General features: G+C 46.1%; 1 protein-coding gene across 5 annotated transcripts in view; it reads left to right on the forward strand.

Annotated features, from left to right (window-relative positions):
• The window catches only part of IQSEC3 (IQ motif and Sec7 domain ArfGEF 3), a 1,249,628-nt gene that overhangs the window by 1,199,411 nt on the left and 38,190 nt on the right, over positions 1-12,027 (forward strand). The window contains exons 14-15 of one of the 5 annotated variants that reach the window (XM_069628577.1): positions 5,593-5,772; positions 5,868-6,085. The exons of 3 other annotated variants lie outside the window; for them this stretch is intronic. In XM_069628577.1, coding sequence (XP_069484678.1) covers positions 5,593-5,772; positions 5,868-6,020 — 333 coding nt within the window. In that variant the 3' untranslated portion in view covers positions 6,021-6,085. Of the gene's footprint in view, positions 1-5,592; positions 5,778-5,867; positions 6,086-12,027 lie in introns of those variants that run through there. One more of the 5 variants, XM_069628578.1, reaches the window with a different exon arrangement.

Below are 12,027 nucleotides of genomic sequence, written 5' to 3' on the forward strand. Positions count from 1 at the left end.
GTGTACTTAATCACATGCCCGTGCCAACTGAGATACGTAGGTCTGACACATAGACCAGTCAAAACACAGGAGATAGAACATAGGTCTTGCAGACATACCAGAAAAATTACAGCACAAATCGAGGAGCATTTTGTCCACAAGGGTCACTCAGACAATGACTTTGCGTGGACAGTGCTGGAAAAAGCCATCTGCCCCAGCCGAGGTGGCAGCATGCACACCATGCTGTTTAATAGGGAGCAGAGATGGATATTCAGATTAGAGCCTGATTCCAAACGGTTTCAACGACACCATTTGTTGGCAAACTCTGGCTGTGAACCACTAAATGAATAAGGTTGCGCACACATGCTCCGTTGCTAGATTGGTGTGACAGCACAGCAGTTATGTGCACTACTGTTGCATGTTGCCAGTCACAGAGAGAAAACAGTGGGTATACTGGCATACTGTAAATTGAGTAGACTGGAATCTAGTCCGCCCATGCACATAAAGGTGTTTAAAGTGGCAGTGAGTTAATACCCAGGAGCCACCTGCCTGGTACAGTTTGGCCAGTTGAAGATGGCTACACTCGCTGCCAGGCAATTAGGTGCATTACTTCTGCATTTTGCCAGCCCCATGAGAACACAGTGACTAAATCTACATACTGAAAATTGAGTGTTCTGACTATAGGTCAGCTACCCCTTATGGGCACTACCCCTAACAATGGGCAGAGTAAGCAGAATTAAGGTAATTGAGCCTGCCAGTGAAAATACAGTTGCTTAAGCGGCAACGAGCAAACATCTATGAGCCACCAGCCAGGCAAACATGGCCAGGCTAAGATGGCCGAACCTGGTGCTAGTAACTGAGTCTGTCGTCTTTGTCCATCGTTATGACATGCAGAGAAGCCACGTCGCAGTGATATAGGATGACAGTGCGGTGTGCACAGTAAATGCTGCCAGCGGACTGAAAAGCTTGGTGAGGCAATGTCTTATGGTAAGCAGTTGCCGTGTACACTTGAGCCCTCTCTGACACACAGGCTCTCAGGGGGCCCCTGTATTCATGGAAATTCATTCACGGCAAGTCATAATAGAGCATGGTGCTCCCTCGGTAACTGTGTTTTATGGGCTTGTAAGTGAGCAAAACGGGGTGCATGGAACTAGATGCATAGTAAGCTCGAGTAGAGCACATTGGTCCCCCCCCCCCGGTTTTCTTGCCACTTCATGTTATACATGCTCCTGAATGAGCATCACTGGGCTCCCCAGATGTATGGAGCAGTGACACGGCAAGCTCTAGTAGAACAGATCCCCCTTTCTCTCAGCCCCCACAGGCTAAACTGGTTCATAATTGGGCAATAATGGGGTCCCTGAAATGTGGAATAATGACATAAGGCATCTGATTTTTTCAAGCAGTCAGGAAAGCTGTTCCCCTGACCCTAGATGTGGGTTTTGGGAGTGGTTGCCTACAGTGAGTATGCTGTGCTGCCATGAAAAACATGACTATAAACATGACTGTAAGGAATTAAATGTTTAAAGCAGAATTGATGATTGACAGACACTGAATTGGGTGTTTTATGTCTACCCGGGTGCAGGCTACGCACACAGCCCAGTCCATGGTAAAGAAAACAGCGGCTGGCAAGTGCCATATCTATTATATTGATGTTTGTGCTTGTACTGTTCTTAGTGATAGTGTCACACTATAGGAATAGAAGAGGGTCCTGAGGAAGATATCCATAACTGGTAAAGGCCACTGAAACCCGCCGACATTTTAGTCTGGAAAATACGCTGGAATGCAGCAAACACCAGGCTTATTGATCTCATGAAGCTTGTGCCTGTAGATGACACTACGTCTTCATAGCAACAGTGCGTTCAATCCCAATTGATAGTTGAGCATTTTTTAATGGAGTGTTGTATGATCCAGGAGGGGTAAATGCAGTAGGCCTGAGGCATTGGCACCTTTTTAATATGGTTGTATGCTTATGGGCTTTGTTGTGTGCTATGATTGGCAAAGCATAACTAGCTAACCCATAGAATAACTAGCTAATGGGTTAGCATGTCTTCTGTACTGAGACACTACATATGATCTGTGGACCCCCAACAGAGTTCTAGAGGGACCAATGTTTTCTTGTGCTGTCTTCTCAGAGACAGGCAGCACACCACTGACTTCTAGCTAGAGTTAAGGGGCTATTTCTTTGTGGTCTGGTCTCCATACCAGACTGCAGTGTCTCAGGACAGTGTGTGGCATCTAAGTAACTCTGTGCCTGTGTTGCTTGCAGCATAAGCAATAGATGTTGCTCACACTGAGTGATTAATATGTACATAAATGAGTACATCACTACACGGGTATCATTACGAGCCATTTACTACCATTTAGCATTTTTATTTTAAATTACTTGTCAAAGTGTTTCCCACAAAGTGATGTATCTTTTGCGGCAATTACAGAAATACAGTTTTAATGCCATAAAGTGTGTTACATTATGCCACATAGATAACTGTGTTATGCAACTGAAGGTCCTTCAATGTGGCAAACAGATCCTTACTTGCAAATGACATTTGCTTTCCTGCAGCATACCACATAACATACAGATAGAACATGCTTCCCAGATCTAACAAATATACTTTCATATAGTGTACTATCTATTTTTTATCAATCTGACATATACTTTAAAATAACATGGTGCATCCTTTCCTATGGCTTGGCATAGTGTGTGCCGCCACATTGCATTTGGTGGTCCGCATAAAAGCACTGCCTTTCAGATAATGCAGTGTCTGCTCTGCTGTAGTTAGATCTTTTCTTTCTGACAACTTTCCATAGCCTTTTCCAGAAAGTGGCACCTACTTCTATGAAATCTGTTTTACTGACCAATGCTATAGTCTTTTCTTACAATGTAACATGGCCTTTCTTTCAACATGGCATAGACATTGGTACAAAATGAGTGGACATTTGCTACCAAACGACACATAATTACCAATAATCAGACATACTCTTTAGAGTATGTTTATGTGTAATATTACCACTATATTCTGTCCTGTCCTATATTCTGTCATGCCCGCAGTCTGTCCGTAGTATGAATCGTACTTTGCTACCATGTGAAAGTACGGCATATGTACTATGCCATTTATGAGAGTTTTAATAATCTTCACAACAATATGGCAAAATGTACTGCAAAATGACATTCCTTTCCATACAATATGAAAGAGTATTTCTGGGGCACGATTTTTATGTATAATTTTCGACACTATATTCTATCCTTTCCTACATCCTGAAATGCCTGCAGTATGTCTAGGCTATGATGTATAATTTGCTACCATATGAAAGCATGACAAAGGCTTTTGCAGAGAACCATACGTAATTTATGAAGATATTAAATATGCAAATGGATATTTCCCATCTGTGAAAGGCACAGTGAGTAAAAGCAGTGGCTGCGAACTCTCAAGTGGTTAATAACCACTGAACAGGTTATCATGTCTGTTCTTGCGAGAGAGGGGCGCCCGCTACCTTTGTAAAACTATTTTTTAAGGAACCTGGGATTGGTAACCCTAGGTCTCCTGGGGGCAACCAGACGTGGTCTCCCTCTCACTGTGCTTAGAGAGGCATCAGCTTCACCTCACTGATGATCCCCAACAAGGGTGAAACACGTGTATGGGGTTGCTGGTGGTACTCTCGTTCAGATTGGAGTTGCCATTGTATTTCGGTGCTGGACTGCCCCTGGGCAGGACAAAGACTGATATGCAAATGGATATTTCCCATCTGTGAAAGGCACAGTGAGTAAAAGCAGTGGCTGCGAACTCTCAAGTGGTTAATAACCACTGAACAGGTTATCATGTCTGTTCTTGCGAGAGAGGGGCGCCCGCTACCTTTGTAAAACTATTTTTTAAGGAACCTGGGATTGGTAACCCTAGGTCTCCTGGGGGCAACCAGACGTGGTCTCCCTCTCACTGTGCTTAGAGAGGCATCAGCTTCACCTCACTGATGATCCCCAACAAGGGTGAAACACGTGTATGGGGTTGCTGGTGGTACTCTCGTTCAGATTGGAGTTGCCATTGTATTTCGGTGCTGGACTGCCCCTGGGCAGGACAAAGACTGATATGCAAATGGATATTTCCCATCTGTGAAAGGCACAGTGAGTAAAAGCAGTGGCTGCGAACTCTCAAGTGGTTAATAACCACTGAACAGGTTATCATGTCTGTTCTTGCGAGAGAGGGGCGCCCGCTACCTTTGTAAAACTATTTTTTAAGGAACCTGGGATTGGTAACCCTAGGTCTCCTGGGGGCAACCAGACGTGGTCTCCCTCTCACTGTGCTTAGAGAGGCATCAGCTTCACCTCACTGATGATCCCCAACAAGGGTGAAACACGTGTATGGGGTTGCTGGTGGTACTCTCGTTCAGATTGGAGTTGCCATTGTATTTCGGTGCTGGACTGCCCCTGGGCAGGACAAAGACTGATATGCAAATGGATATTTCCCATCTGTGAAAGGCACAGTGAGTAAAAGCAGTGGCTGCGAACTCTCAAGTGGTTAATAACCACTGAACAGGTTATCATGTCTGTTCTTGCGAGAGAGGGGCGCCCGCTACCTTTGTAAAACTATTAAATATTCTTCCCAACAATATATAATTTATGAAAAAGTAAATATTTCTATACTATATCATAGAGTGTATCTAGAGCACGCTATATCTAGCCTGCATGGTATAACATGTTATTTGCCACAGCATTACACATTGCTTCAATATGTCATATTCATTCTTGGATTATAATATATTTTTATTCTATGACATAAGGATTAAAACAAGATGTAATTGGCCTCACTACGCGCTAACTGATCTTACAGTAAAATTACCCCTTTCCAACAGCGTAACAAATTGGTCACTACTGTACACTTTCTCACTAACTATTCACTGTAATGATAAAACATGACCACTACATTAAATGTATCAAGACACGCATTTTTGCATTCTTGCAAACCATATTCTCTGGTATGTCGAATTGTTTTCTTTTGACAGTGAGCCCAAATAACTGTTGAAATGTAATATGACATTTGTACAGCAATCCCATAATTAGTTCAACGCCTAATGTCAGTTTCGTAAATCGTTCACCCAGGAATATCACTGGATGCCACTGTACCTATAAAGACATTTACCTGAGTGGGGAACACCACCATCCAAGGACGCTCCGCTGCAGCCCAGTATATCGTACTGACCCTCCCAAGAAAAGCCGGGAGCTCCAACGGCCTCGGTTTGGCCGTTGTCATGGTCACGGCAGGTATCCCGATGTACGAGTGCCCAGAAGGGGAGGATGCAGTGAAAAAGAAAGGCCCACTGATGTAGCCTCAGATTCTGACTGCACGTTCTCTCTGGAAAGTGAAACTGCACAGATCCCTTCTAGCTGCTGCCGAGAAAACCTGGAGCCGTGGAGGTTTCACCGCTCTTAGTTCTTCCCGTTTGATTGGCGCTCGTGGGCAGAATTTACTGGATCGAGAATGAGCATCCCTGGTCGGTGGCATTCCCTAGCCAGGTATGTGAACTCATACATATACAGCTGTGAGTGGCCTTCCTTTCAATAGCAGTCAGGGTACGTACAAACCATTATGTTTAACCCATTGCGTTTGCTGTCACATTTTGCAGTTCGATACGCAGAGGGCAAAGCTCCTTCAACTGATACGCCAGGACTTGCAACAGGCCCTGACAAGAGCGCAAGATGGTGACACTGGTATGGACCCCAGGCTTCCAGACTGTTTACGCCTGAGCCACGCAGGCTACCGGGACAGTGGCGGCAGCTGCTGGGAAATCCTGAACCTGGACACAGTGAGGCAATTACAAATGCATGTGGGCCAACCTAATTTTGGGCACATACGGCTGAATGTCAAATCAGCGTTTTGATCAAACATTTTCTCTTGCAGTTTGATGGTTGCTCCCTCCAGCTACTGAGGCGGGAAGTGAAGGGGGTGATTCAAGCCGACCGTGGGAGACACCAGTGGGGCCGAAGGAGATGCTCTCCGTGCCCACATCAGCACACCGCACTGCATCACCCAGACCCACAGCACCAGATGTGAAATCTTGTCCATTGGGTCACTCGATGTGCTTCAGACATTACCAATAAAATATATTTAGAAATAGATTCCACCATGGCACTTGTACTTTCTTTGTGCATGGAATAGCATCATAGTGATAAGCGGAAGCTGTGTTTACATGATAAGTGTGATTTCCACATGCACTAAGTCAGATCCTCTAGAGCACCACACTGTCTATAAATAAGGATAACCAATGTCTAAGTAAATAACACCCATTTAGTTAGACTCACTATATTCATTTTATTCATTTTGTGTGGGGATGCCAAAAAACATGCAGGGTGGGAATCCCAAAAAAATGGACATTGGGATCTTTGAGTTGCAGTGCTCGCTTGGTGATTGAAGCACTAGTTCTCTAAGGTTGATGACTTAAACCATGGCAGGATCTGTTCAATGTCACATTTTCATTGTGTGACAGAAACATAGCGGGACATCCCCTACTATGCCGCCCCCTTCTCCCTTAGGGTCCAAGACATATATGCAATGGTTACACTATTCATAATAATCATACTGACACATTTGTATAGAATTCGGAAACACAAGATCACATTTATTGGAGTCAGACAGAATTTGGGGGCGGTCCCAGACACTAAGTGAAGCAATTTCTTTAGACCTCTAAGGTGGCCCTTTAGGGTTTTACCCGCACTTGCAATCATTTTATTGTCCCGGGTGACACTTGTCACTTCCGGTTTGCAGAGTTGGGGAGGTCCGCTTCTGGTTATCAACTGCCAAGCAGTAATTTTCCAGGGCCACTGAATCTCGTTGACAAGGAGTCTCAACTGTCCACAAGGGAATCAGTGCCTGTCGTTCGAATTTGGATCGAGTGAGGCCATCGGGAACCACCCACGGCCGAAACCTCAGCATCAAACTCCTACGGCCCCGTAACTCTGCCTGTGACAAACTAAGAAAGGTTAGGATCAGCATTACAAAATCCAATGAACAAACATGCTTATTACCTTACACCATTCCGCAATCCACTGAAAAGGAACATTTTTATCGTCAAATCCTCCCATTTCTTACAAATGATGCAATTCCTTCAACCTACTCCTTTGTTTTCGTTCCGTCCCACCTAGTTGGGAGACTGCTGATGGGACCCAAAAAGAAGGTAGAGGGAGGGTGGGACTTTGGGCAGGGGGCTGCAACAAAGTGAATGAGCCCAAGCAGCCCCCACCTTTATAGCTGCTCCCCAGAGCCCAAAGCCGGATGTGGCTGGACCCGGGGATGCCACTTCTGACTCTGGAGGAGGGGAGATGCTAGCTACCCGTGGGGACAAGAGGGCTAGCCCGCTATGCAGGCAGCCCCTTAGCATTGACGAGAAGTCTCAACTGTCCATAAGGGACTCAGTGCCCGTCGTCCGAATTTGGCTCGAGTGTGGCCATCGGGAACTGCCCACGGCCGAAATTGCAGCGTCACACTCCTTCCCAGCTTGGACCGCCTGTAACTCTGCCACACTTTGGGGGAGGCCCCCGCGCTACCACCAATGCTCCCAAAAATGTACCAACCTTATCTAACTGCATGTACACTCACTGTCTCACATCTTGCCCATTTTAGAGTTTTGAAAACAACCACAAGGAAACCTATCCCGTGTAATGTCTGACTGCTAGCTCAGTCATTCCCATAAACTTTGTATGGATCACTCATGTCTCTGTTTTTGGGAAAACGGCCCACCTCTGGTGCCTGTCCACCAGGTCTGAACTCCCTCAACACTGGCCTTACAGTTTTGGGCCAATATACTCACCATCCCTCCTTTCGGGTGTCCATTCCGCATGGTGCGAAGCACCTGCAAACACTTATTTGGTGATAACAAGTTTATGCTTTTGGTCTGTGTACCTTCCAGGCTTATGTTGTGTTATTTTAATATTCTTATGACTCCATGCAAAGTACTTCACCAAGGCTTAACTCAGCCTAACTGTATTTCATACTTCTAGTTGTAAGCTTTTCTCTGCAATATTTGGACTACTATACAATCTTACTGCTGCGCCTGTAACCCGTGGGAGTATCCCACATCTTACCAAACTTCTGGGCCCTTCTGCAATGCCCATGGTCATACTCTAGAGGCAAACCTGAGGCGATCCTCGTCGTCCTCAGATGTCTCCATTCCTATGACAGCACAAAAACATAAACCTTTAGTATTCACACCGCAAGTATGCAGAACAATAACAACCCTTAAACAGTAACTCACACACTTTGTCCTTTGAATAAAACATTTTTTAAATTCTTGCCACACCATTTTTCCCACTGAGGAATGTCCTTTTCGTACCTTGATCTATTGAGCACCTTTGTGTTGTCCTCTGCCCCTGCTCCCCTTCGGAATTGAAGCATCCTGCAACTGGGTGACTCCACCCACATTTTGAGCATAAGTGGGCAAATCAGCACCTTACGCCCAAACTGCACGACCCCTGTGTCCCTTAATCATTTTGCCTCAGTGCCAGGGTGCCTCGGTGAAAGGGCTGCCAGTCACAGTCAGTTTTATGGTTGGGCTCATCCTTACCGTACCACAGCTACTGAATCCCCTTTGACACCTCGACAGTTGCCTTACTGGCCCTGTCCTTACCACCCATAAATGAAACCCAGCCCTCCGTGTCCTTCTGGTCCCATGTCATATCTGGCAGCATTGACATTGTGCATCTAAAATCCCTGTCGTAATCTATCCACCCTGTGAAGCCATACTTCCTTTATTCATTCACAATAGTGTCCCTGTACTTCCATGAAGCTAGTCACTGCTGTGGGTATTTCTCCATCAATACTGCTGCTAGCAAAGAGAATGCCTTGTTACAGTTTCCTATGTTCCCCTCAGGCCTATTTCTTTTTTGCCTCTTCTTTTCCTCCTCTTTGCTAACCGTAATTTCCATCCCTGCCGCCTCTATCGCTATAATCGGAATATGTCGAAATATTCCCTTTCCCAAATCCGCTCTTTCACGTGCCTGGGAATACGCCAGGCTAAGGTGGACCTGCCAGAAAATAAAGGTGCAATAGTTAATAAGGGGGTGCCAACCACCTCAGGTTCACGTCCCCTACTCACGGCAGGGCCTGCTACCCCTGAAAGTGCATCTGGTTGCTGCAGTGTGGGTACCTCTTAAGACAATGTTCGATCTGCTACCACTTTTTCACCTTGTCCCTGCGCAGTCAAGTCCTCTAGAGCTGTAATCCTCTGCTTGTGTACCGGTGCTGCAAACCCTGGTGTGACAACCACCCTTCCTGAAGCAAGCGAAGTCTGCACCCCTAAAACCCTCACAAACGCACCAGGCTCTGAGGGGACCTCCCAAACTCTTCTTGCGGTCTCACTGCTGGCCCCTTCACCAGGTACCTGCACCACTCCCCACAGTAATCTCACCATTCGTTCTAAAGCTTTCCTAAATGTTTTATTTTCACAATCTTTAACTATTGGCAGCTTACCTACCGCCCCACTATCCAAGTGATTCCCTGTTTGTGGGATCCCCGTGCCACATAGTTCTTCTACCTCCACAACTGCTCGCAGAATCACCTGCTGCACTTTGACAGCGTGCCCAGTGGGATTAAATGGCACCTGTACCAACAAAGCTTCTTGTGACGTGACCGTTGCAACCTTACCCCTCGGTTTACGCCCCACCCGTTTCTCTTAGGGTGGTGCCTCGGGAATGGCATCCCCTTGTAACAAAGGTTCCTGTGACATGACAGTTGCAAGCATACACCTCCGTTCATGCAATCTGCATCTTTTTTGGTGGTGTTTTGGTAGGAAGTTCATTTGCCAGGGGTGTCCAGTGCTGTAGGTGGCCAAATCACGGCTTGAAAAACCTGCTGGTGTGTGGATACCTCTTGCTCGTCCTCCAACATCTTTTTTGCCCAGTCGCTCCCTTTCCTGCGCATTTCTTCTTGGAAAACTGCAAAAATGTCGACCTCATCCTCCAACTCATCACCACTGGGGCTGTATAAGATAATGTCGATGTTGGCCAACATGTCTTGTGGCTCTGTTCCCATTATTGCAAAACGACCTAAGATGATGGGAATAAAATGTTCTTGTTATCGTGCGTATTCCATGCGTTCCCCTGCAGTCCCCTCAGTGTCCCTTCAAACTAAGATATAATCTGTAGTTTATACAGTGCCTGTACCTAAATGCTTCTAGGCGTGACAAAACCAAAAAAGGGGATGGCAGGAGGGAACGGAGGACACTAGTCCTTGTGTGTCCAGCAAAGGTTCTCTCATCCTGCTTTCTACACGGACAACATAACCACTCATTTCCAGCTCCTCACTTGTACCGTGACCAACCTGCACATGATCCTTTTCTTGACCTCTGTTTGGCGCATAAAAAAATCCGATATCCAACATAGCGACATAATAAACCTTTCTGATCATCCCCCACTTGGGACTCCAAAACCTTGCCCAATAACCTTTTGTCTACGTGCATTGTAAATACCCAATAGCAAACTATGGACATGTTATTTTAAAGCGCTACTGTACAAAGCCTTATGTAGGGCATATTTCCATGCATTAATATTGCCACCAATTGGAATCGGTTCTTCTCTATTGCCCCAGGAAGAAGACCTTGCCAGGATATGGTCCTGTGACCTGCAGATCCAGCACAGATCACTGTGGCATATAGTACCGGCTCCGGTGATTCCCCACCCTACTGTACTGAAGACAGCGGCTGAAGTGGTCATGTATCTGCATAGGAGTCCTCATTGCTGCTAACCGCTAAATGTTGGCTCCCCAGTGCAGTGCAACCCCAAGGATTCAGACCTGCGACCGGTAGCTCAAAGGAGGATCACAACCATTAGTCTTTAGCCCGCTGGCCCGTCTTAACAGCTCTAATAATTAACCACCATTTGCGCCCTGCACCTTTATTTGGCATGAGAGGCATTGCAATCCTGCAACCCGATGCCTCTACCTCGAACAACAAGTTTGGGGAAGGTGCCGCCATTGCAGTGTGATCCTGCCCCAACAGGGTCTGACAGGGCCATAAAGTTGTCTCGTGCCCCATTGAAAAAGTGGCCCGCAGTTGCAAATGGCTCTTCATTCCTTTTGTGACACTGTTGGCGTAGCAACCAAAGGGGATTTTTTTTTTTTAATGAAATGTGATGCAAATTGCCATTTTAAAGACTATTTATTCAACAAGACTGGTCAAAACTACTAGATACTCATGCATATGCTATTAACATAAGAAGCACCGGTGCAGCGACCAGACTGGCCCACAAACTTATACACATATTTAAATAAAGCCCGCCGGTGCGGCCACTGGATTGGGCCAGGAAATTATGCTATGGGTAGCTAAAGCCTGATGCTAGCCCCCCTAGTGCGTGCAAACAGTTTCATGGAGTTACACCTGAGGCCGTGGATGCAACAAAGGTCCGCCCAATCGGCTTTAACAATAAACCCATAATTCCTGAGAAGTTTTATGATAAATTGCGATGTAAACAGTGCATTTAAAACATGAATCCTTCAGCAACTGATGACAAGGCGGCGGCGTACAGTTGCAAATGGCCACCCATACCTCTCATGGCCCTGTTCGAATTGCACCCAGAGGGGAGTCTTCGACAAATTGTGCAATAAATTGTGCATTTTAAACATTGTTCAATCAGCCACCCTGGAACAGCTCCCTACGCTGAATTACAGGGCTTCCCTGCCGGCATACCTTTTAAAAAGCGCAGGCACGCGTAAACAGCACCAACACAACGGCTTCTTAGCCAAAGATACCCGACGTGTCGTGTTGGTCCCCACATTTCCATTTCCAAGTTCCCATGACGAAATGTCAGCGCTGCAAGCCACTTTTATAAACATGGGGAGGCCTCCTTTCTACTCAGACCACTATACTGCCATAAGCACCTTGTTATGAAGCTAGGGTCGGGGGGCGCAGCCTCCACTCTATTCAGACCATCCTACCACAATAAAAACATTGTTGTAAACTCAATGCATCCTGTTGCTGTGGCTCTACAAATTGCAAAGCCAGAAATTGCACAAAAAGTTCAAAATTGAAATCCCTCGAAGCCTCAACCAGGCTGCATGGCGCCTGCCTTGC

Source organism: Ambystoma mexicanum, chromosome 12, assembly GCF_040938575.1.
Source record: "Ambystoma mexicanum isolate Mex_15411 chromosome 12, UKY_AmexF1_1, whole genome shotgun sequence".
In the NCBI taxonomy this organism is placed as follows: Eukaryota; Metazoa; Chordata; class Amphibia; order Caudata; family Ambystomatidae; genus Ambystoma; species Ambystoma mexicanum.